General features: G+C 37.6%; 1 protein-coding gene across 2 annotated transcripts in view; it reads left to right on the top strand.

Moving 5' to 3' along the window:
* MOSMO (modulator of smoothened) overlaps positions 1-23,673 on the top strand; it is a 70,498-nt gene extending 46,825 nt beyond the window's left edge. Inside the window, exons 2-3 of one of the 2 annotated variants that reach the window (XM_004442971.3) lie at positions 15,394-15,606; positions 20,430-23,673. In XM_004442971.3, coding sequence (XP_004443028.2) covers positions 15,394-15,606; positions 20,430-20,614 — 398 coding nt within the window. In that variant the 3' untranslated portion in view covers positions 20,615-23,673. The other variant, XM_087417082.1, reaches the window with a different exon arrangement.
* The last annotated feature ends 2,864 nt before the right edge of the window (positions 23,674-26,537 follow it).

Genomic DNA, 26,537 nt, shown 5'->3' with positions numbered 1-26,537 from the left:
CAGCTGGAATTTTCATATATTGCTGGTGGGAAGGCAAAATTGTACAGCCACTTTAGAAAACAGTTTGGTAGTTTCTTCAAGATTTAAACATATACTTACCGTATGACCCAGCATTTTCTCTCCTAGGTATTAACACAGGAAAAATGAAAACATGTTATATTAGAGTTCTCTAGATTATGGAGGCTGAGAAGTCCCATGATCTGCTGTCTGCAGGCTTGGAGACCCAGAAAAACTGTAATTCAGTCTGAATCTGAAGGCCTGAGAACCAGGGAATCTGATGGTGTAAATTTCAATCCCAGAGCAGAAGAAGAGGACATGAGATGTCCAGCTCAAGCAGTGAGGCGGGAAAAAAAAGGGGCAAGTTCCTCCTTCCTCCACCTGTTGTTCTATTCAGGCCCTCAACGAATTGGATGATGCTAACCCACAACATCACACATGTCTACACAAAGACCTGTACACAAGTGTTTATAGCAGCATTATTCATAATAACAAACAGTATACGATTCTATTTATATGAAATTCTACAAGAGGCAAAACTATAGTAATAGAAAGCAGATCTGTCTTGAGATATTGGGGGAGGGAATTGATTGGAAAGGAGTATGAGGGAACGTTTTGTGGTGATGTGCATATTTTGTATCATGACTGAGATGGCTGTATACATTTGTCAAAACTCATTGAATTGTACACATAAAAATGGTGAGTTTTATTGTATCTAAATTTACCTCAATAAAGGTAGTTTAAACAATTGTGAAGAGTTATCAGGAACCTTTTAGGAAATACTTCATTTGTAAAATGGGGCAATAGACCTAAAGAAATGAAGTTTTTTTTTGTTTTTTTTTTTTGTGAGGAAGATCAGCCCTGAGCTAACATCCATGCTAATCCTCCTCTTTTTGCTGAGGAAGACCGGCTCTGAGCTAACATCTATTGCCAATCCTCCTCCTTTTTTTCCCCAAAGCCCCAGTAGATAGTTGTATGTCATAGTTGCACATCCTTCTAGTTGCTGTATGTGGGATGTGGCCTTAGCATGGCCGGAGAAGCAGTGCGTTGTTGCGCGCCCGGGATCTGAACCCCGGGCCGCCAGTAGCGGAGCGCGCGCACTTAACTGCTAAGCCACGGGGCCGGCCTAAGAAGTGAAGTTTCTTGATCAAAATTATATGAATAATGTGCCTGTGGATAGAGTACATGTCTCCAGATTCCTAGTCTCCTTAGGCTGCACAATTCTCTTGGGATTAAATCACATCCTGGTATGTATTGTGCTTTTTAATTTTCTGTGAGTGTCCATCTTGGCTCTGGAAATACATGGATCATGTCTATGTATATATTATAAGCTCTGGAAATACAGAGATCATGTCTGTGTTCTGCTTCATACTTCTCACATTGTATTGCACAGAGCATGTGCTCAGTATTTGCTGAATGAATGAAAGCTTGGTGTAGCACACCATGGCTGCCAGACTTGAACAGAAAAGTCAGGAATATCTCATGGCATAGTACCAGGCCTCTCAAATTCAGCAGAGACCTTCTCTAATGTATGGATTCCCTATACCACCATCTCTTTGCTTAGGAGATCACAGCTACCACAAATGTAAGCTAATTAATGGGAGATTGATTTTATATATTTCTGTGAAGGCTCAGGTAGTGTTTTCTAATGTTGAAAATTGAGAGAGAGATCACCTTACATTTTCAGTCTGAAGCCAAAAATAACTACAGTGGGAACACAAGCTCCTCTTAAAGATTAAATGGAAGAGCAGCTGTCAGAATCAGAACTTTTGTCTTTCTCCAAAGCTCTCCACTCTTAAAGCCATCCTCTTCTGTAATTGAGGGACCATGCTAATGTCACTGAATAAACACTCATCTGTCCTAAACTTCTTTCCTCACATGTGCAAGACCCTAAACTTTTGATTCATTTTTAAATAATTAAATAGATCTACATAAAATGAACACAGATTTAAAAGGTACCAGCTAGGGCCAGCCCCGTGGCTTAGCGGTTAAGTGCACGCGCTCCGCTGCTGGCGGCCCGGGTTCAGATCCTGGGCGCGCACCGACGCACCGCTTCTCCAGCCATGCTGAGGCCGCGTCCCACATATAGCAACTAGAAGGATGTGCAGCTATGACATACAACTATCTACTGGGGCTTTGGGGAAAAAAATAAATAAAATTATAAAAGGTACTATGAGAGAACAGTAAGTTTAAGAGGAAGATGGAATCCCACAGATTGTTACCTTTGTTAAAGTACATACTTATAGTGAAATAGCAATATATCATTTAGTAATATTTAACATTTGTCAAGTTCTTACACTGTACTAGTCATTTGTTCCAAGTGCTTTACATACATCCCCTGTCTTAATCCACACAATATTATGAGGTCATTTAGTTGTTATCCTCATTTACAGTTGAGGAAACTGAAGCACACAGAGGTTAAATAACTTGCCTAAAATCTCACTGCCAGTAAGTGGTGGGCCTGGAATCTGAATTTTAACCCAGAGCCTGAATTCTAACCACTGTGATATGTTGTCTCCCAGTTAGGTTAATAGATATGTGACTAAATAGTTTAGAATTTTATTTAGTATCAGAAAATTACTATACTTAAGTAAATCAAGGGAGTATAACTTATTAGAAAAATGATTTAGAAATATCTAATATTGGGGTATCAACTAGTTGAATAAAAGTTATTTTGACAGACCTGGAGGTCATACAATGGAACCTTTGCTATACCCTCAGGAAAGTTACTTATTGTGATTACCCTACAAATTTCTTTCTAAGAAGGTGGTGGTGCACATTTTCTGGACTATGCAAGTAAATATGAGTGCTTATTTGATGTTTGAAAGGAGACTATCAATAACCAAGGTTCCTTGGAGATGGGGTAAGAGCCTAAAGCAGGGAATCTTTTTGTTCTTGAGACAAAGAAATTGGGATATTTCTTTAAGGAGGATGAACTGGGAGTAGGATGTTCCTTGAACATTTATGAAAAGGGGTGGCTGATGTGGGAGGAGGCAATAAATTTTAGAGTGAGTAGAACCTAGAGGAGTCACTCCTATGAACTGACAAGAGAAACCCAAAGACTTAGTCTCCCTCTTTGTATATTTTTTTGACCTCTCATGAAAGTTCTTCATAGATTCACTGTAAATATATTTACAAAGTTGTAATTAAGTCTACTCTGATATAAATCTGAACGTTCCTGAAGGTATTTTTAGGAATACTATTCATTTTCTTTACTCAGTGATAGTGTTCAAGAAGTCAGCATCATGTAGGAATAGTTGAGGAGTGGGTAATTGAAAACCTGGGTTTTAGTCCCAGCACTGCTGGTTACTTTATATCCTTGGATTTAACACTTAACCTCTTGGGCCCCAGTATTCTCCAGACTCTAACTTGGGGAGATTAGGACAAGATGATCTCTGAGATCCCTTCTAGCTCCAAATTCCCTATTTTATGACTACTTTTGGCCAAGAGTTTTGCATGATTGAGAGCCATTCTTGTCTGTTGCATTGCTTACTTCTTGATCATTGTCCATAGGCAAACCTTTTCAGTGATTGAAAGCTGTGGAGTTATTAGTCTTCAACTTTTTCGTTAAAATCTTTTACAAATAATTCTGCAGTACTTTTTTGCCCACAAAAACTTTTTTTCTTTTTTTTTGTGAGGAAGATCAGCTGTGACCTAACATCCATGCCAATCCTCCTCCTTTTGCTGAGGAAGACTGGCGCTGGGCTAACATCTGTGCCTATCTTCCTCCACTTTATATGGGATACCGCCACAGCATGGCCTGACAAGCGGTGCCTCAGTGTGCGCCCGGGATCCGAACCTGGGCCTCCAGCAGCGGAGCGCGTGCACTTAACTGCCACGCCACGGGGCCGGCCCTCACAAAAACTATTTTGACATACCAAATTTGTTTGATTTTATTCCCTTTACCAGTATCACCTGTTTTAATGCCAGCTCACTTCTACATATAAAACATGGAGGCTGTTCGTTTAGGTAAAATAAATGTTAAACTTGTTTTGGATTTCTTCTGCCAAATCAGTCAGGGAAGAAACAGGAAATATCCCAATATGATCTATTGAATTCCTCCATGGAGGTTTCTCATGATACTGAATTGAATTGGAAAAGAATAGAAAATACAGACATAGTAATTTAAATTCCATTTTAGTTCTCTACCTGATTTACTTTACTTTACTCTAATTTCTTTGGCATTCTGGAATTTCTTTTAGATCCAGAGCGTGTGCTTAAATTCATGCATGATTGAAAGATTTCACAGTGTGTAATATAAATGCAATTAGTACATTTTATTTAAATTTAATGTATAATACTCCATAAATATTTTAGAATTTTAACACATAAAGCAAATGCTTTTTTTTTTTTTAAGGTCAGAATTGTATCAATTTATCTATACTCATATAACGTAGAATAACAAGTACAAGGGTTCTCAACCCCACTCTTCACTCTACCTCCAATCCTACTCAACCAGAGTAGGCCATTCTTAGCAGTGTGACAAATATTCTTCCACATATTTTTCATACATTGTATGGACAGTTTAAACGTTGTGGTGAGCTTTTCTTTCATGACTTCTTTGCGCATTATATGTTAAGAACTTGAATGACTGGCAGAGTAATAGTGAGGACAGATTCTGGCACCATTTTGTATTTGTCAATAAAGCAGATTGTAAAATAGAAATTCAATGCTAGTTTGTTTAATGTCTTTATAGGATTAAATCCAAGGCCAAGTTTATGGAGCAAGAGCTGATAGAATAAGCTATAATGAGAGGACAGTGTTGGGTATGATTTTGTCAACTGTAAAATGAGATATGACCTCTGAACTACAGTCCTACTTACAGGCAGCTGGTAATGGTTGTATTTTAAATAGTGATAGAACAGCCAGTAGGGTTTAAGGGAAAAGAAAATCAAACTAAAAAAGAAGCTTAATGATCACTTTTTATTTACTTGCTATCTAACAAAACCTTTTGTGATTTCATTCTATTAGCAAAGCATTCTCAATCCCAATGTTCCCAGCATTGCTATTCCTATAAAATCTGTCGCTGGAGCATTTATTTCAGCAACTCTGAACTCGCCTTGTGCTTGATCTTCAACCTGAACGATATACTAAAGCAGTTGGACAGGGGAGTAATGTCCTGAGTACTTTTTATGACTAACAGCCTTAGCAACCATCAAATGTCACCCTTTTTATTTTAGAATTTGAGTTTCTTGAGTATACTATTGTGTTAAATTATTGAGTCTGCTACTGCCCTGTGTATATATATTTTTTTACTAAAACAAAAATGTCTTATTGCCTTTCCTGAAAACATGTAATAGTTATTCAGTGCTTACAGTTCCAGTAGCTTTACAAGTATTATCTCATCATCTTATTTAATTCTCACAGAAACCTAAATGGTAGGTCATATTAATTTCCTGCTGAAGCAGGCTTAGAAAGAGTAAGTGACTTGAGACCAAGTGGGGCAAAGCTGAGATTCACATTGTGACCTATTAGGTTTAACTTATGGGATAGTGGAGTAGGGACTTCTGAAAATCTGCTCCTCCATAAATGCAGTGATAACAGTGGCAAAACTTGTCAGATCACCTTTTTCAGAACTCTGGAAATTAACTAAGGCTTGCAACAATCCAAGGAGCATTTATTTAAGAAAATCACCTGAATTTTGGTAAGAAAAGCAAGCTTTGCAGCACTTTAAGTTGTGCTAATCCCATGCCCCTTTCCCCAGCTCCACAATAGCCTTGCAACTATGGTAGCTGTGAAAACCTGCAACCTAGCAACCACTTGAGAGGGCAAAAGGATTTGGTACTCCTTAAAGCCCCATCCTCAGAGAACTTTTAATGTTTGTTCTGTCTGGCAGCTGACTGAAAATCTCCATTTTTAGGGCTTATCTTTATTTGACTAGATTCAGAGTTTTCTCTGTGCTATCCCCAGGGTATTTGTTAATAATAATTAGCAGCAGTTGTTTAACATTATAGGTACCTGAGGTCGTGTTAACAGTTGAAGCTAACAAAAGGCTGACCAAAAATCTTAAAGGAAAAACTGGGAAACAGGCTGTCCATAGGAGTCTTTGAAGAGCTCCAACATATTTCTAGGAATTTAGAAGGCCACACACATGTTCAGGGCTGTCCTTATGCCCGGGAAAGACCTGTGAAGGCCCTAATCTCTTACTGCTAGCTGACCTTGAGGCTCTGCGCAAGCAGGAAATGAGTGCTAAGACAGAGTTGTAAGTTGCCTGCTGGAGCATTGAAAATGTATCACAACAGACACAGCCCCTCAGCAAAGGCCAAGAGACATTGATTCAAGGTATTTAAAGAAATCTCATTTCGACCATTGGCTGACTACTAAACTAATGGAACAGAGACTTCAGAGGCCACACACAATAACAAATACAAACTTTACAGAACTATTCCAGGAAAGTCAGTAAACAAACAGTAACAACAACAAACCCTGGGAAAGGGAGGAATGTGATTTCCATAGTTGTTATACTGTATTATTTTAAGTTTCCAATTTTTAACTAAAAATTACAAGACTCACAAATAAGCAGGGAAGTATGGCCTATACATAAGACAAATAAAAGTAGTCAGTAGAAACTGCCCCTGAGGAAGCCCAGACATTGAGTTTACTAGACAAAAAATTTAAATCAGCTGTTACAGATATGTTCCAAAAAATAAAGGAAACCATGTGTGAAGAAGTAAAGTAAGAAAACAATGTCTCACTACATAGAGACTATCTAATAAAGAGATAGAAATTATAAAAAGAAAATAGAAATTCTGGAGTTGAAAAGTACAGTAACTGAAATTAATTAAAAATTAATAAAAATAAAAATTGGCAGAAGAAAGAATCAATAACCTTGAAGACAGTTCTATTGAAATTATCTAATCTGAAGAACAGAAGGAAAAAACAATCAAAAATGAACAGAGCATGAGAGACCCATGGGACATGATCAAGTATTCCAGCATACGCGTAATGGGAGTCCCAGAAGGATGAGAGAGAGAGAAAGGGGCAGAAAGAATATTTGAAGAAATAATGACCGAAATCTCCAAATTTGATGAAAAACTTCAATCTGCACATTGAAGAATCTCAAATTTTAAGTAGGATAGACGCAAAGTAATCCATACCTAGACACGTCATAGTCAAACAGTCAAAAGCCAAAGACATAATCTTGAAAACAGCAGGAAAAAAGTGAATCCTCGTGTATGTGGGATCCTCAATAATACTGACAACTGACTTCTCATCAGAAACCATGAGGCCAGTGAGCAGTGGGATGACGTAGTCAAAATGCTGCCAGAAACAGACTGTCAACTAAGAATTCTGTATCCAGCAAAACTATCCTTCAAAAACAAAGGAGATATTAAGACATTCCAAGATAAACAAAAACTGAGAAAAATCCATCACTAGCAGACGTATCATACAAGAAATACTGAAAGGCGTTTTCAGGCTGAAATAAAAGAACACTGCACAGTATTTCATATCCACACAAAAAATTAGGGCACCAGTAGAGGTAACTACGTAGGTGAATATAAACGTCAGTATAAATGTATTTTTGTTTTGAACTCTTTTCTCTTTTAAATAAAGCAGTAATTATAAAACTGTGCTGAGGCTGGCCCAGAGGCATAGCAGTTAAGTTCTCACATTCCGCTTCATCGGCCTGGGGTTCGCCGGTTCCCATCTTGGGCGCGGACCTACTCACCACTCATCAAGCCATGCGGAGGGCGTCCCATATAGAAGAGCGACAACTCTACAACTATGATACACAACTATGCACTGGGGCTTTGGGGAGAAAAAATTAAAAAGAGGAAGATTGGCCACAGATGTTAGCGCAGGGCCAATCTTCCTCAAAAAAAAAAAAAAACTGATGGGCTCACAATGTATAAAGATATAATTTGCACGATAATAGTACAAAAGGAAGGGAGGGAATGGAAGGATATTGGAGCAAAGTTGTGGTGTGCTATTGAAATTAAGTTGGTAAATCTAAGCTGTTGAGTTTCATTTGAGATAAAATTCATCATTTTTTTAAAGTCTACAATTCAATGATTTTTAGTATATTCAGTGTGTTGTGGAACCGTCACCAATATCTAGTTCCAGAATATTTGTATCACCTTAAGAAAAAGAAACCCCATACTTCCCAATTCCTCCTCCCTCATCCTGTGGCATCCACTAATCTTTCTGTCTCTGTGGATTTGGCTATTCTAGATATTTCATATAAATGGAATAATACAATATGTAGCCTTTTGTGTCTGGCTTCTTTCACTTAGCATAGTGTTTTCAGGGTTCATCCATGTTGTAGCATGTTAGGACTTTATTTTTTTTAATTCCATTGTATGGATTGTGTTTATCAGTAGATGGACATTTGGGTTGTTTCCACTTCTTTGCTGTTATGAATATGCTGCTGTGAACATTCATGTACAAGTTTTTGGGTAAAGATATGTATTCTCTTTCAACCCCGACTGAGTGCACTGCAATATAGTTCAATTCTGACACTAACCACCTGGAGTTAGCACAGACCCCACAAGTTAAGGCTCAAAATTAAATAAATAAATAAAATTATTAAAAAAAAAAAAAAAAAAGGCTCAGTCCTCCACAAGACCACCCCCAATTCAGACACTGCCACAAGTTCAGGAGGCCCCCAGGCTACCCACACTTCCGACCCACTGGCTACAAATTTGAGGTTTCCCACAACCCCCTCAGGTTCAATAAAGAGAGCTGTGGTACTTTGATAGGAGCCGTGGAAGCGTAGAGGACAAGCGCTCAACCCAGAATGGGGGTGTGAGAGCTTGTCAACGAAGACTTCCCCAAGGTGACTTCTAAGCTTGACTGGAATTTTGAGTCATAAGTAGAGCCAGGAGAAGTTTGGAAGAGTAGTTTAGGCAGAGGGAAAAGCATATTTGAAGGCCTGACATCTCTGTGTGTTATATATATATATATATAGAGAGAGAGAGATGGTATAAGAATTAAAAAATTTGAGCATCTAGTATGAAAAGTAAAAATAAAAAGTATCATCTGGGCCTTTGTAGGCCATTTGAACTTAGAGAAGAGTGTGTGTAGGAGGAAAATCAGATCCAAGAAAGATCCCTAAAGAACAGCAAATTTTAATGAATGACAGAGAAAAAAGTGTCTGTGGAAAAAGAAAAGGAGAAACTAAGACATATGAGGAAAATGAATAGAACATGGGAGGTGTCCCCAAAACCAAAGGAAATGTGTTTGAAGAAGCTGTATCAGATGCTGCTAAAATGTTAAGAAAAGGACTTAGAAATATCCATTAGAGGTGCTGGCCTGGTGGTGTAGTGGTTAAGTTTGCACGCTCCGCTTCAGTGGCCCTGGGGTTCGCAGGTTCAGATCCCGGGCACAGACCTACGCACAGCTTATTGAGCCATGCTGTGGCAGGCGTGCCACATATAAAGTAGAGGAAGATGGGCACGGATGTTAGCCCAGGGCCAATCTTCCTCAGCAAAAAGAGGACGATTGGCAACAGATGTTAGCCCAGGGCAAATCTTCCTCAGCAAAAAGAGGACGATTGGCAACAGATGTTAGCCCAGGGCCAATCTTCCTCAGCAAAAAGAGGAGGATTGGCAACAGATGTTAGATCAGAGCTAATCTTCCTCACCAAAAAAAACAAAAAAAGAAATATCCGTTAGAGTCAGCAATATGGAGTAAGGCAAGAGCTGTTTCAGTGGGTTGGTTGGGGCTAAAGCCAAACTGCAGTAGACTGAAGAGTGAATGAGACTCGGGGAATTGGAGACAGGAAATCTTGACAAGACGAAGGGGCAAAGGAGGCTAGGCAGAGCAGACAGAAACACAAGCAGGATGGAGGATGACTCGGCATAGTGGGATCGTTTTGTTATGATAGGGGAGACGTAAGCACATTCAATTTTACAATCCAGAAGAGAAAGAAAATAGTAAGTTGGGCAAGATCCCAAAGAAAATGAGGGAATGGGATCCAAAACACAAGAAGAAGGATCAATAGGATGAAAGAATGAATGTGTGCAGAAAAATTCGTAAGTTTTAATGTTGGACAATTGAGGAGTTGCTGTCTGATGGCCTCTAGTTTTTCTGAGAAGTAGTAGACACAAGCATCTACTGACTTGGAGAGAGGTGGTGGATGATTCTGATGTTTAAGGAGAGTGCGGCAGACTTGGAATAGCCACAGCAGAGAATGGGGAAGCGCTGAATTAGGGAAACCTAATTAGTTTCTGGATCGTGGTGATTTGTCCTGAGATTGAAACTTAAAAATTTGCAGTGGCACAGTGGCACTCTGATATATGATTTTCTCCATCAGCATTCAGCAGCCTGGAGGTAAGTATGAGAAGGGAGAAATTTATATTGAATCAGTGATATGGTTTTTGCCAGGTGAGTGCAGTGAAAGGATAGAAGTTAGGTGGTAATATGATGGATCAAGGACTCTAGGCTGGATAGGGAAAGAAGTGAAGACAATAGGAAAGTGATGGATTGGAAGAAAATAGGAGTCAGTGACAGGAAGTGCTGTAGAGGTATGAGAACAGGTGGAAGTAACAGGAGGAGACACTGTTACTATAGTGGACACTAGTGACTGGCCTAAACCTATTGTGTTACTTAGGTTTTCAGACACTGTCCATATGTGGTTCATTAAGGTTCCGTGTTTTACCTGTTCACTCCTTTTGGCCAGTTCACTATTTATAAGCACCTATGTTTTAAGGTAGAACCCAGAAATCATAGCTGATAAAAATAATCATCACTATCAGTGGTTCTGGAGGAAAAAATTAAATATGTAAAATTTTTCAGTTACCTATAGGCTATTCTTTTCTGTGCTTGTGCTGCTACTCATTCAAAGTATGAGCTGCCAGGTATAACTTACACAGGGAGGTGAGCATCACTGCCTACATTGGAACCCCCTTCCTAGTCCACTCCTATCCTCACCTCTTTCCAAATTCTCCTAAATTTCCTCAGCAACCTGTCACTAAAACATGAAATTCCATAATTTCAGATAAGTTGGAATATTGTCCCTTGCTTAAATACAAATGCTCTTGGGAGGGGCAGTATGTTAAGCCTTTATCAATCATTAAGACATTTGTGGTAAAGCATTTGGTCTGTGTTACCAGTAGGCTAGTTTGCCAAGATCAGATTTTTATATCCCCAGGGGAAAGTAGAGCAAGAGATCCACGTCAGTGGTAGGGATTGGGCAGGCCAGATCACAATACCTAGAGCTGACAGGAGAGCCCCAGGAGAGGAAGAGAACATTGTGAGTAGGAGGAAAACTTAACTCAGAGATGGGAGAAGGCAATAGCAAATGTTAATTTCACCATTTTTGCTCAAGTTCAACCCTATATAGGAAAATCCTCTCTATGGCCAAGTTGCCAATACTTCGCATGATTTGCTCTGACAGATCCTGGTGGGTGTGTATGTGCCTCTGCTTTACAATCCCTGTGTTTCAGATTTTCTGTGGCACAGCTTTTACATGTAGTGATGACATGCCTTATAATCATCCTCATTGTGGCAGCCGACATGCTCAGACTGGCGGTGCTAAATCACTCAACAGTGTCTGGATCTGTAGGTGATGAGTGTCAAAAGCCTTTTTAGTTAAGATCCTCCACTTAACGGGGTAGGACTCATTAAAACTTCCTTTTGTGTGTTATGATACACAGGTGAGATCCTGAGAGGCATGTGGGGTGCTACAGTTCCTAGTTGGATTTCCTTTTTCCTATTGTGTCTGTCTTTTGTTTGGGTGGATTGGTTACCTAGGAAACCGCTTCAGGGTAAAGATGGATTGGCTGTTTGGGGAATGGAATTACAGGCCACTGCTAGAAGCAAAAGACCTGTTGGATAAAACAAAAATTAGTGAATGGCTGAGCTTGTGCTTAATTAGTGTGCTTCAAGGAAATCACACTGAGTAAGACACTACAGGAGAACCTATTTAATGCAGCGTGATTTTAAATTTAGGTTGTTTCTATTTCGTTTAAGTTCACCAAATGCTCATTAATTCCTGCTTTGTGCATACTGCTGCAGGCCATTCTGGGGGTTTCCAATGAAGTAGAGGTTCAGTTCCCTCCTGAAAAGCTCATTTTCTGTTTAGGTTAAAAAGAAGCTACCTTAAAATCAAGTGGACGATTGTGTGATACATGACTAAAGGTGTTCAGAGAATTTGGAGGATGTAAAAGATCTTGGCTAGTCAGAGGATGGATTTGAACCTAAAGGCAGGAGGTAATTCTTTGAGGTAAAAGATGAAATTTAAAGACCTGGTGAAAGTTTGGGTACTAACAGTACCTGAATTTACAAGATGTAATAGTAGCAGTACAATTTCCTTTGCAGATCCCTCCCCCCAGATAGCTTATGGAAAATACGTGACTATTATATACAGTATTTTGACCTAGAGTCTTACTCAAAAAATGGATTTTAGCAACAATGTTGACCAACCACTGTTTGCAGTAGCCCTTGTATAATTTTTTAAGGAAAGTCTCTTTTCATTGAAAGTGTGACAGAGTATTAGTTTTGGAATCTCTGACCACTACAGCAATGCTGAGCACATGAGAGACATTCGATAAATATATGCAAATTGATTTTCTTATATACAATATACCTTCTGGTCGTCAGTTAGCATTAGCTTTCTTTTCTTCCAGAATGTAACTGCTGAATATTTGGTCTTGATTTGTGGTGATAAAGACTTTTGTAAATACCGGAGCATAACTCTTCTTTTAAAGCTGAACATCTGTCAGGTTATTTCCAACCTGACAGGTTTGCAGAAGGTATAGCTATAATTTTAATTTTCTTGTTCTATTTGTATTCATTTGGTGTGGTATGCCAGTCAGGAGAGGAGGAAAAAGCAGTCCTACTCAGAAAGCTTAACAGTCTAAGGCACAGAAGGTTAAGTTCAATTTGAGCCCTAATGCTCCTCGCCACGTCTATAAATGGAAAGTAAGAGAGGCAACATAAGGATACTCAGAAATATCTTGGAGAGATATTTTAGTTATGATTTACTGAACCTACAATTTTAAATATTTGCCAGCAAAAGAAATAATTCTCAAATATAAATCTGTCCACTAGCTATATAGAGTTACCAATGAAACTTTGCATTTTAAATTAAGTTGTGAAGGAAGCTGCTGCTATAATCAGAATCCACAATATTGCATTTTTTCAGAAGGTCTTTTATTGCCTATTGTCTATTCTTATTGCAGTTACAGCTTTTATAAATGGGATAGTGACTACAGAGGATAATTTGTTAGAGGTCTTTTGCTGAATAATCAGGAATAGTTTCCTGTTAGAAGATCTTGAGCACTGCTGTGAATGCCTTCTTTATTTCCAAAATTATAATAAAATGCTTTATCATAATGAGACACCCCTCTTCCCCAAGTTTTCTCTTCACGGAAGCTTTTTAGTGTTTCAATTTAAGAACTTTTAGGCAATTTCCTGGTGCTTGCTTACCCCGACCCTCTCCTTTTTTCTGGTTTCAAGAAATTACCTTTAAAGTGATACTTTAAAGGTTAGCAATTGAGTGTCAAAAACTTGCAACTGATTTACTTCTCTTTGGCCTGTGAAGTCACTCAGCTCCAAGCAGCAGCTAGAAGGAGGGATGGCGTGTGGCATTATTGTGAGGGTTTGCTCACTTTCTGTTCCTCTCCCACTTCCCATCTGCCTCTCTCCTACCGGGATGATTCCATAATTATAATGCTGTTTGCACCTGTATGGAGATCACAAAGTGGGCCTAATTACTAGATGATTTGAGAGAAAAAGGTGCACCTTGGTTATCTTCTTCCACTTTACCAAAAGAGCTGTAGTCAGAGTTAGCATTAGAGAAAAAAAAAAATGACAACTTAATTTTGAGATCAGAACTGATTTTTCACTTCAATTTCTAAAAATGTATCAATGGCAAAACACAAGTTGCAGGAAAGCCACCTCCCTCCAACAGCCCCACCTACCCACACATATATCCACAGACATAGATCCAGCCCTGGTCTGTCTGCTCCCACCAAGGCACAGCTTCCTAGAGTGCTCTAGGAATTTTACTGACTGTCCTTAAAAAAGGCACTGATGTTCATGGCAAGTGCTGTAATTTTGAGGTTAATGTCTTGTTATTGTTGTTCATAATAAGAAAATGATTAAGACGGAAAAAAGATACAGAAATCTATTATGTTTTCAGTGGCTCCAGAAATTTCTTTTCTTGTACTTTTGGGAACTGTTTTCCCATTTGCAGTTGCTCTTAAAGGGGGAAGCAAGCAGTTTTTACTCAAAAGTAATATTTTAATTGTTCTTCTTAGTGGGGAAGAGGATAAAATAATTAGTCTTTCACCTTCCTTATCTAGGTTTCTGTAAGTTAATTTACCCCAAATTTGATATAGGGGTTCCTTGGGTTTGACATGAGAGCATGTTTATGTAAAAATAGCACTTATGTTTCACAAAAATTATTTTCATGTTATTTAAATGGGAGAGGGGGCACTTTAAAAATTACCACTGGGGCTGGCCTGGTGGCATAGTGGTTAAGTTTGTGCGCTCCACTTCAGTGGCCTGGGGTTCGCGGGTTCAGATCCCATGTGCGGACCTATGCACTGCTCATCAAACCCATGCTGTGGCAGGCATCCCACATATAAAATAGAGGAAGATGGGCACGGATGTTAGCCCAGGGCCAATCTTCCTCAGCAAAAAGAGGAAGATTGGCAAGAGATGTTAGCTCAGGGCTAATCTTCCTCACCAAAAAAGATAAGTAAATAAAATAAAATAAAAATTACCACTGATGCCTTTATGCTTTTCTGCTGAAGCATGCTAGTAGTGGTTTGGCAATGTAAACATCTGTACATTGTACAAAAATTGTTGAACTTACCAAATGGGGGGAACCTACTAGTTTTTCCAACATATTCTTGAATTTAATGGAAAAGTACCTATATTGAAATATTCTCAGAAATTTAAACTTTAATCAAATATATTGGTTCTAGTATTTAATCCATTATTTAATTTTATTTATATAATTAGATATATTTCAAGTTTGCCTTCAATTTCTTGAAAAATGTTTTTCTCCTCCACCAAAATAAAATAATATATGTTGAGTCTTGGATCTGGGAATAGAAAAGTTCCAGTTCTTTCTGCTAGTATGTAAGCTCAGCAAGAGCAGGAACTTCATCTGTCTCATTCACTGTTACTTCCTAGTGCCTAGAACAGTGCCTGACACGAGTACTCAGAAAGTATTTGTTTAATGAATGACTGAATGAACTGCCTTTTGTGGCTTTTGTGAGCTTTTTGTTTTGTTTTTTTTAACAAGTTCACTTTGTATGTTAAGCCAGGTATTACTACATTGTGAACTACAGCAGAATGCTGAGGAGTAGGACTCAGTGGAATTAAGTGCTTGAATGACCCACATGGAGAGAAATAAGATTTAAGGACTAAAGGGGTATTGGTGGGAATACTCCCTGGGTATGCCAAACCCACTAAAATATTCCCACCTTTTCATCTCTCCAGGAGCACTCACTGTGGGCCTTGTGCGACAGTGTCAAACAATCCACGGACGAGACCGGACGTGCATTCCACCTCGGCTTCCCCCAGAGTGGGTCACCACACTGTTTTTTATCATCATGGGAATCATTTCATTGACTGTCACATGTGGTTTGCTGGTGGCTTCCCACTGGCGAAGAGAAGCTACAAAATATGCTCGATGGATAGCATTCACTGGAAGTAAGTAACCTGTGCTTACTAAATTTGTCTAGAAGGCACTCACACTAGTATTTTTATGAAGATAATCAAGAATCAGTAATAAGGACTCCATAACCATCAAAGAGCACCACTTGCATATGGCCGTCAGACTCGACGCAGTCCCATCAGTTCTTCAGAATTCTCAACCCAAGACCAGAACATCCAAAACCTTAATTGCTTTGTATGAAATGCTATTTTAATGAATTTGTTTTTCCTCCTATTGTGATATAAGTGTTCCAGGTCTGTGACTCAGAGCTACCACTAACTTGAGTCTTTTCCTCTTCTTGAAGATATTGGTATCTTCTATCAAATAAAGATAAATCTAGAAGAAAATATACAGAAATATAATTTAGATTAAGGTGGTGATTTGCTTTTTAATATCCTAGATTTTGAGTTTCTACTGTGAGTTGTTGTGTGACCGTTGAAAAATCAACACATTTGGTTATTTAATAATTGTTTATCAACATTTTTTACTCCATTAAGCTATGCCCAAGGGTATGATATATTTATATATTACATATTTTCTTGTACTTTGCAAAACTGGTTTAATTTCAAAACACATCAGAGGCTTTTCCCAAGTTAAAAGCAACAAAAATGCACAAAGGAAAGATATTTCTGTAATTCTGCTTTCTTCTTTCTCTCTAAAGCAGTTTTGCCCCCCAGGGGACATTTATCAATGTCTGGAAACATTTCTGATTGTCACAACTAGGGGGATGCTACTGGCATGGAATGAGTAGAGGCCAGGGATTCTGCTAAACATCCTGCAGTGCACAGGACAGCCCCCCACAACAAAGACTCACCTGTCCCAAAATGGCAATAGGGCCCTATTGAGAAACCCTGCTCTAAAGAACGGGATAACAATACCTATACCAAATACTATGGGATTTAACTTCTGATTCAATGCTTTATAATCATCTCAGGTTAGCATAAGTTTTAAAAAATAAATATTATAACACAGCTTACTTTCACTTGATGTTTTCATTTAGAATTTGTATGATAGGGGTAAGGCATATCCCATGTATCAGTATTAATGTTAAAACTCAATTTATCCTTTAAGACCATAGATAGGGATATTAGTTCATGAGTCTCTGTTTCTCCCTATCTCTCTGTGAAGCTCTTTCTCTTTAATGTATATGTTTCTGGCTTTGTTGTTTTATTTTTCTCTCTTTATACCCCTTAATTTTAAAATTTAGAGCAAGTTGCCTGTGACATAAAAAGTCTTGCATTCTTCTTAAGAAATGTGAAATAAGTTGATGATCTTGTTTGAGGTCAGAGCTCCCGAAACATTTCTTTTCTAAATAGTAGAGTTCAGAGGCAGTTGTAGAGACAGTGCTACTAAATTAAAGGGTATTGATGAGGAATTTAAAGAGAATCTTTGCTCACAGATAAAATTACCTATCCAGATAGAATTTACTCTTTAAGGAGTAAAATAAAATCATAGAAGGATTTAGTTGGAATTTGGGAATGCATATGCTCTGAAATCTAAAATATAATTTAGCAAAGTATTAGGAGTCAAAGAAAGCATTAGTATGCTTACATGAGCCATTGGTTCTTGTGACCCAATAAAGGGAAAGAACTAGGATTATCTTGTTTTTCATTCCCCTTCAGAGAATATTTAAGTGTATGTAGCTACCTCCAAATGCAATGTGTTTTTCTTTTATTTTTTAGTTAAATAATTTAACTTTTAAAAATAATATGTGCATATGATACATAATTCAAAGCCTATGAAAGGATCACCAAGTGAAAAGTAAGTCTCATCTGTGGCCCTGTCACCCAGCCATCCAATACCTCTTTCCTGGAAGCAAACACTGTTACTAGTTTCTGGGATTCCTATCAGAGGTGTTCTATGCACAGAAACATATATGTATGTGTGTGAGTGGTAAATAAATTTATATTTATTCTATTTATGCTATTCTTTACCTTTGTTTTTTAGCTCAACAGTATACCTTGGAGTTAATGTCCTCTAAGTAAGCATAGAGCTGCATTACTCTTCTTAGCTTCCTTAATACCTTGTTTTTATTGCAGGAGCTAGTCTGCTGGGGTGGCAGTCCTGAGAGGGATTGGGCTCCCCCTAGTGTTTCCATTCAGCCTTTGAAAATGTACTTCATCTCTTTTGTATTAATTTCTATTCCAGTTAAGCTGTAGTTTTGGTAAGAAGGTAAGGGTAACATTTTCTTATGGGTTTACCCAGTGGGGAAATAGCTCTCAGAAGAGAGCCACACATGATGGGCTTGCCTATGGAGGCCAGGGTGACAAAGATGTGTCTTTTTCTTTAAATCTGACTTTTGTCCTTTCCTTTGCTACCCTGGTTTACATCCTCATCTACCAGGGCACCCAGTATCTGACTCTCACCACCAAGAAGTCTGTGCCATGGAGGATATGAAGTTATGTATTTACAGGCTTATTTAGGACCTAGAACTTAATTGTCAAAAATTGATAGATATTGTCAGCATTAATAATATCTTAAGATCTAAAGTAACTTCACAGGTCTTAATAGCTTAGAAGAAAACTCATCCACCTACACGAAATCTCCCCTGGAATTATAGAGAACCTAATTCCTTGGAGTAGAAACCAAGATTAGATTGAATAGAAGTTCATTGCTTCCTTGAAATTTGATTAAGCTTTTCCTAACCAATTTGGAAAATATTTAATTCTTATAAAATATTAAACTCTACTTTAAATGTAGTCATTAAATGATTACTCCATTATAAAGGATAGATTTTTATTTTACAGTAGAAAATAGCAAAGAATAAAGTTGGCAAATCAGTTAACAGAATGAACAACTACAGTATCTGCGTATCTCTGAAGCACTTCTAAATTATTTTAGTATTTCTTAAGATTAGTCAACATTAAGAAACAAATTATTTTTAAAACAATAATCATATCACATTGTTTTTTATTAGATTGTGAATAGCTACTTAGATTGTAGTTTCTTTTTACTTACCAAACCATATTAAGACATAAGAACCATTAGAAATTGGTGACAGATAACACTAATAAGTGGGCATTGGCAGCGCTAATAAAATTATTTATTGCTGACTATACAAAAGAAAGGCCAAAAGGTCTAACACTTAACTAAATTTTTCATTTGTTCTGTAGTAAGTATCCAAGAGAATCCAAATGCACTTATGTAACATTATTTGGTGTGGTCGTTTGCCCAAAATGAAATAGGCTCTATGTCTGTATAATATAAAGTAATCCACCTAAATGGTGCAGAGCAAACAAGAGTGCTGGTGTACGGGGCTGGCCCGGTGGCGTAGCGGTTAGGCGCACGCGCTCCGTTGCTGGTGGTCCGGGTTCGGATCTGGGCGCTCACCTACACACCGCTTATCAGGCCATGCTGTGGCAGCGTCCCATATAAAGTAGAGGAAGATCAGCACGGATGTTAGCTCAGGGCCAGTCTTCCTCAGCAAAAAGAGGAGGATTGGTGTGGATGTTAGCTCAGGGCTGATCTTCCTCACAAAAAAAAAAGAGAGTGCTGGTGTATTTCTTAAGCTAGTGTATCACTTAAGAAAATGTTACTTTTTGATACATTTCTGGCGCTGTTCCTTCCAGGAAAAGATTCCTAATTGGCTTTTTAAGGACTCTCCTGTTAAATTTTGTTGCTTGATTAACACAAAAATAATTTAGGACAATTGTCAGCTGGCATATTTATCCAGGATTCTGTCAGTATTCCTGGGGATAGGCTTAACTTGGAAAAGGTTTCTCATTCAGTTAATAATGGAAAGCTTCAACTCTTCATATGCAGTGACTGTAATAATCTGTCTTCACATTACACTGAATAAATGTTTCTGCCCCCAAAGAAATTTGAAGGACTATGAACATTTGGCAAATGTGCTTTCAAAAAGCATAAAGTATGTTCTTGGAAAAGCTAGCCTATGTATGGGTTAATTTGTGTTGGCTAAGAAGAGCACAGGGGAGCATGCTGTTTGCTAAAACAGTGGACTGTGGAATTACTTACACTCAGCCACTGGGTTTTCTGATATCTTTCTAGAAACATTTTAGCAAATAATATATTGCATTATGTTTGTATCCAAAACTCAAAGAACGTTTCCCCACTCTCTTTAACCTCTGGGTATTCAGAAACCTAACAGATTTTATTTTTTTTTAACGTTTTCCATGATGAGAGAGAACCACTCTGACATGCTAATCATCCTAGAAATCTGAGGTTCTTTCCACTAGCTGATTTTACATTAGAGTAAGGTAAATGGTACTTTTATTTGTATGTACCTTCTCCAGTTCCTTCTAACTAATACCAACTGAGAGGGGCAAAGAACTGGCAAAATAATAACTATGATGATAATATGCAACATTTATTTAGCACAGACCATCAACCTGGCACTGTGCCAGGGACTTGACATTGTTTTATTTATCCTCCTAGTATTTGCCCCATTTTCTGAAAGGAACCAGAAGCCTAAGATTGCACAGCTAGTAAGTAGTAGAGCCAGAACTTAGCCCCTATCTGACTCTAGCCAGAGCGCTTAATCACTACTTTAAATGGTCAAGAATAGTAGATGCAGGTACTGAGTAGGTTTGAAGGCCTTTCTTAATGTTGATATTTGAAATTGTCCTACCACTTATATAAAAGGCGAACCCAACTTTTGCTGTATTTAATTTTTAGGCTTTGGGGATATTATGTGATCTGTAATATATGCAAATCTTTTGACAAGTGGTCCATAGTTTAACAGGTATGACCATGTTATCAATCCACAACCCTTCCTATAAAATTCCTTTGTGCCAAATTTTCATTGTTTTCTTAATTACCAAACCATGTTACTAATGTTGTGTTTTGGTTTGTTTTACAGTGATCCTTTTCTGTATGGCTGCCCTAATATTTCCAATAGGATTTTACATCAATGAAGTCGGAGGTCAACCTTATAAATTACCCAACAACACAGTAGTTGGGTCATCATATGTACTTTTTGTCTTATCAATTTTCTTTACAATAGTAGGACTTCTATTTGCTGGCAAAGTTTGTTTACCAGGCTGATGAATGTCTAAATTGCTTGACTCTTTTATTATTTTTTATTTTATTTTATTTTTTTTATGTTTGGAGAGTGGGGAGGACAAAAGCAAGGCATCTGAGTAGTCCTCTCGTAGGAAGATGCTTAGATGAAACTGATGCTGAAAAGGAAAAAAATGCTTTGTTTTGTTCTCACTATGCACTTTGGATTTAAAAACAAAAAATGAGAGCCTTTTCCATAACCAAATACAGACAGTATTGACTAAATCTCCTGAGCATATTCAGGCAGTTAGGTCTGCACTGTGATAGCAACCTAGTGAAGGAGAATGCTTTATACTGAAAGCATGTGGCCCTTTGTGATTCTGTTGTTCCGTTTTTAATGTCTATGATTGATTTGAGGAAAAAAAAAGTCTAATTATTTATGAATCATGGTGGACCAGAGGGATGCAAGAGAAGTTCATGTGGGGCTGGCCTCACCTCCTAAGAAATTAGTGTTCACAGCTTCCTTGTAATGGTATGAGCCTTTGGCACCAGAATGGATTGCCATTGCATTACTGCACCAAGAAGCCAATAGATCAAAACTTGTTTGCTAAAATGTATGTAAAAATTCTGAAATTCCCTATTCTCTGTGTACAAAAAAAAAATTCAAACACTAAGAAACATGTTGTGGGTGGGTGGGGGAAATGTTCCTTATATTTATATAAATATATATATAATATATATATTTTGCTGATGCAGTATACAGTGTGTATATAGTGTGTGTGTGTATGTGTGTGTAAATTTATGTACACACACATGCAAACAGTTCCTGGAAGAGAACTCTGAATGCTTTGCTAGCAAAACACTGTGGTGTGCAAACCTAGAACTCAATAGAAAAAAAGCCATTTATCTGAAGGCTGCATAGTGGAGAGAGTCTTCAGTTTACCTCATTCTTTGTAGCAGCCCTTGATTTTAACAGGTTTTTGTAATAGGTACAAATAATCCCATACCTTTCTAGGTGCAATTTTAAGTTAAGCTAAAATTCTTTGTAGGGTTAATTTATTTGTATGTGATAGTGGAAGGTAAGATCATGTCAAACCTTATAATTTGGGGAATCTGACACTATTTAAATTATTGGCAACTGTTGTCTGTTGTACAGAGGTTCTGTTTTTCTACTGGCTTGGTCTGTTACATTAGTAACGCATTTTATATGTTCAAGCACACAACTTTACATAAATACAGAGTTCACTAGTAATATCAATTTACAATAGTTTGGCTATTTTCAACACTAACTTCACTCTGCTATAAAAATTAAATATATGTTCTTTTCATCTGCAAGCATTATTAATACATCTCCTTTACCAAAAACCTGAGCAATACAATATTTTCTTTATATGCTATATGCTTTAGTGTGCTAAAAGCTAACATTTTTGCATTTACTTTAAGGGGCTGTACTAAAACCACAGCTTTACATTTTTTCCTAAAAGAAGCATTGCAGCTAACCCTTGAAGCCACAGATAGTTTTAAAATACAGTATTTCTCTTCTCCACGTTTCCATGCCTTCATGTCAATGCTTAGTTGTTTCTCCAGGTGAACAATACAGATAATCTCCTGTTTGAAATGTGGGGCAGGAGGGTCTTTCATGGCAGTGGAACTAAGTTTTTCTTCTTTATAGTAAAATGGCAACCCAAATGTCGCTATCAAGTAGAGTTAGAGTCCCATGTAGTCCATGCTTCACACAGAAATGAATGCACTGTTTTTAAAAAGCTAGGTTATAAGTTATAGAATGATTACTTTGGAGATGGGGCTGCCTCCTCAGATATTCAAAGTATGAAATGGAGGCGCCTGATGTGTTTCACACTGGCTTGTTTGACATTCATATATTTTACTGTTAATTCAGCAGTATTTTATTGTGAGAGAAAACCCCAGTGTTTCAGCTCACTCAGGAGTCGAGGTAAGAGGTGGACCACCACTGTGGTGCATTCCTTGAGTGTGCTGGGGGAATGTCACACTTTTCCTTCCCAGGGTCAAAGAAACCTTTGGGGAATGCCTGAGGAAGGCTATTTTTCCCCAACTATTATGATGTCTAGTCAATTCTAAGAATACCACTGGGCGTGTTCTATGGACGTTTGGGATTGCAGTTCCCATTGTGATTTGATGGGTCCTCAGTCAGGTTGATCACTTTGAAGAAAAGCTTTGGTTGTCGCCATTATACCACTGAAATAAAGTGTTAGCAAAGTATGGTTCAAATTAATTTATGATATGACCAAGAGCTTTTCTCTTCCAAAAGATGAATTTTATTGTAAATAGTTTCTCAAAATATTTTTAACTGGATCATAAGCATGGGAAGAGAACGTTTCTCAGCTGCTAAGAATTTCCCCACTGTTTACTTCTTTCACTTACAGTGGTATTGCATATAAGATTACAAAATTTAAGGTTTTATTTGTATCTATTACCCAAACCATTAAATTGTCTTTAATTTCATCATTGTCTCGGAGGTCCAGTGCATAAAGGGCTGATAGGGGAAAACTCCCTCTAACCAGTCGGCACTCTAACCCAGGATTAAAACCGTCCCATCAAGTAGTATGTGAAGTTAAATCTTTGTACTCTTCCAGACCAAACATTCAAATGGACTTATTCATATAAAATTCTATAAATCCTGTAAGTGAAAAGATAGACAACTGTCAGCAGTTGCTTTTAAAAGGTCACTATAATAAGTACTATATAGTACAGTATTAATTTATAGCAGGAAATCATATCTTGTAAACTGTATATAAAACACTGTTTTATGGTGCAATCATTTGTCAAACTTTTGTCTGTTACATTGTTTTTAGAGTGTGTGCATTCTTCTCATACCTAAGAACATCACTGTAAAATCTGCTGAAAACTATTTATAGGTTTTATTTGCACAAGACTTAATTAGTTTGAAATTTTTGGAAGCTCCTATTGAACATGCCTAAACATCTGTAAACATGAAAAATCTTTAATTCATTAAAGCAAACATTTCAGTATGATTCTTTCCAAAGGTAATCCATGTTCTATGTTGTTAATGTGTGTATGTAATTTTTCTGACTCTTCTACTTCTTATAAACCTATTTTCTGTTCCATTTGTTTTGTTTTGAAGGATGGTTCTTTTTTTTTTTTTTCTTTTTGATGTTCTAGATGACCAAAACACTTCATTGGTTTTTACCCTTTTGCCTAAAGCTTTGATATCCCCACTTGATGTTCTATGAAGTCACTGTTTAATCTCTTAAGTAAAATAAAAAATAGTCCTGGTGACATACAATCTATTGATTTAGAGGAAAGGCCCTGAAAAAGTATTGGAAACTAACTTTGGATATACTCTTAGCTATTATTTTGCATCGTGGGCTTCATGGGAAGAACATGTTGCATTTATTTTGTCTTTATTAAAAGACTAATAACCACAAGTTACTCTGAGATTGTAGTAACTGTTTTATCAACCCACTTTGGTCTTCTTTTAAAAATTTACATTCACAATTCAAAACAGTAAGCTGTCTTTCAGAACTATTCTTGAAGGATGAAAATATATGAAGGAAAAAAGTGGCCTGTGTAGGTTGGATTCCCTGCACAGGACTTCTTAGTTGTATCACCTCAAGAGATTTTAAAGTTTGTGATCAAGGTCTGTATATTACCCCAAACTTTATTAAGAATTGTTTTCTAATTGGTTATAACATTTTTCAATTAATAGTTTCAAAACAAATTGTTAATACAAACTGTATAAAATGAACATAATTTTCTTCACTTGTATTTTTGTTATTGAGCAAGTTTATCAAAATAAATTGTCTACTAAAGAAACTAAAAAGGCTTCTATTACTTTGAAATAAGCTTTGATTTTAAAAATTTATTTCAAAAATTGATTTCTTACAGAGGTTTCACATATTCACACAGTGACACTTCCATGCCTCTTGGTTTGGTTTTGCTATTAGCATCATTCTGAGAGAAGGTCTCCCGGCTCTTCTTCCACTCCCCCTCCTAGCTCCCCGCTAGGGAAGAGATGCTATTAATATTCCAGAACATGGATTAGGCCATGTTTACCAATAAGAAGAGTCACTCAGCAATAAAAGACCACACACATGTGGCTCTGTCTTCTGCATCATGTTTGCAGTGGCTGGGAGAGAGATACTGAGCCAAGGCCCCCAAAGCCAACCATCTTTCTTCTCTTTCTTCCTTGCACAAAGGCCTAAGCCCATTCATCTTTGCTTCAGTCTTCTGTTTCTACTGCAGGCCAAAGGAACTTATCTTCTAAGATTCTAAAATTTGGGTTGAAGGAACAATATAGAGGCCCTTCTCTAGACTCATCCATATGCTCCATCACAGCTTTACTGTAGCTCTCTCGAGGGGTATCAGGATTAGCCCAGCCTAAAAACTCACGATCACATAAAACACTATTTTATCCTTTGCTGCTGGTTCTTTATATGGCCTCTTCAGGAGCCTCATGGGGAGTTGGGAGATTAAGACATGGTAGGATTTGGATGTTCTTGGATTCTGGATCTTAAGGGCATTTTAGGGTGACTAACCATCCCAGTTTGCCTGAGACTGAGGGGTTTCGTGGAACATGAGACTTTCAGTGCTATAACTGAGAAAGTTCCACGCAAACTGGGATGAGTTGATCACTCTGTCTTTACACCATCCAAATCTTACCCTGATTTGTAACACATATTAGAGGTATTTGAAGAGTTCTTTTCTATGAACATTAATGAATAGGTCAATTGGAAATTGTAACGGTAGACTTATACTGAACTTCTAAGAGAGGGAGGGAAAACAGTTTTTATTTCTCTTTGGTATTACCATAGGGAAAAGGCAACAGATTGGCTTTAAAAACAATAACATGGGTTAAAAAATACCTCTTTTTGACTTAATCTTCCATCAACTCTATTCTCACCACTGTGTGAGATGACAGGAAAAACACCAAGACTAGAGATCTGTGGGTTCCTCTTATGTAAAGTCAACTCTTGTGGGTCACAGTTACCCAGCAACAAATAAAAGTAGTTATTTATAAATGGTATTAAAGGTAGAAAGCATAATGCTGTATTATTTTTTAGAATTTTTCCCAGCAGAAGAAAACACTAGGATGATACTTGTAGGTACTTTCAAGGTTTCAACAAATCAGCCCCAGTTCCACAGACTAAGACTACCCAAGATTAAATTTCAAAGAGAAATTTTTCATGAGACTCATAAAATTTCAGAGCTGGATGAAATCTCAAAGAGCATGTCCAGTGTTTCCACTTTCCAGATGAAGAAATCAAGGGCTCAGAAAGGCTTGTTGACTTTCCCAAGGTCACACGACTAGGTCTCAGCGGAGCATTCAACATAGAAAAGAATGTCTTTGACAAATAGGCCTTAAACAGTTGTTGACCTAGAAGAATTCAAATTCTATAGCCATTTGAACCAGTCTTCCTTCATCTAATCTCTATCTTCTTCAATCCATCCAAATCATTTCTGCCACAATAAACTTAAACACAAAGCTTTTCATTTCCTTATTCGAGTTCCTGTCATTCCCACTGTCTACAAAACGAAGTCCAAACTTCTTGAACGTAGCATTGAAGACCCTTCATGATCTGGCTTCAGGCTTTCTCTTCAGTCTTATTTCCCACCACTCTCTTCACTTTTTACTGACAAACTAGCCTATTCATTCTTTCACTACACCTGCTTTCTGTCTTGGCTGTGTCTGTAATACCTCCTCCATGCAGTTTTCCCTAATCTGTCCCACTTTGGAAATATATCTAATTTTTTGTACTTTGTTTCTCGTTTGCTTATACTTCTGTAACAGAACTTAGTAGAGGGGAATAGACTGCCTGGATTCAAGTCTCAGTTCCACAATTCTAGCTGTGTGACCCTTGATAAGTCACTTAACCTCTGTGAGCCTTGGTTTTCTCATCTGTAGAATGGGGCTAATAGTACCTACCTCATAGAGTTACTGGTTTAAATGAAATAAATCATGGAAAGTGCC

Source organism: Ceratotherium simum, chromosome 26, assembly GCF_057802395.1.
Source record: "Ceratotherium simum simum isolate JZ-2026a chromosome 26, ASM5780239v1, whole genome shotgun sequence".
In the NCBI taxonomy this organism is placed as follows: Eukaryota; Metazoa; Chordata; class Mammalia; order Perissodactyla; family Rhinocerotidae; genus Ceratotherium; species Ceratotherium simum.
The sequence above is the reverse complement of the archived record's forward strand: the minus strand, read 5'-3'. Positions and strand labels throughout refer to the sequence as shown.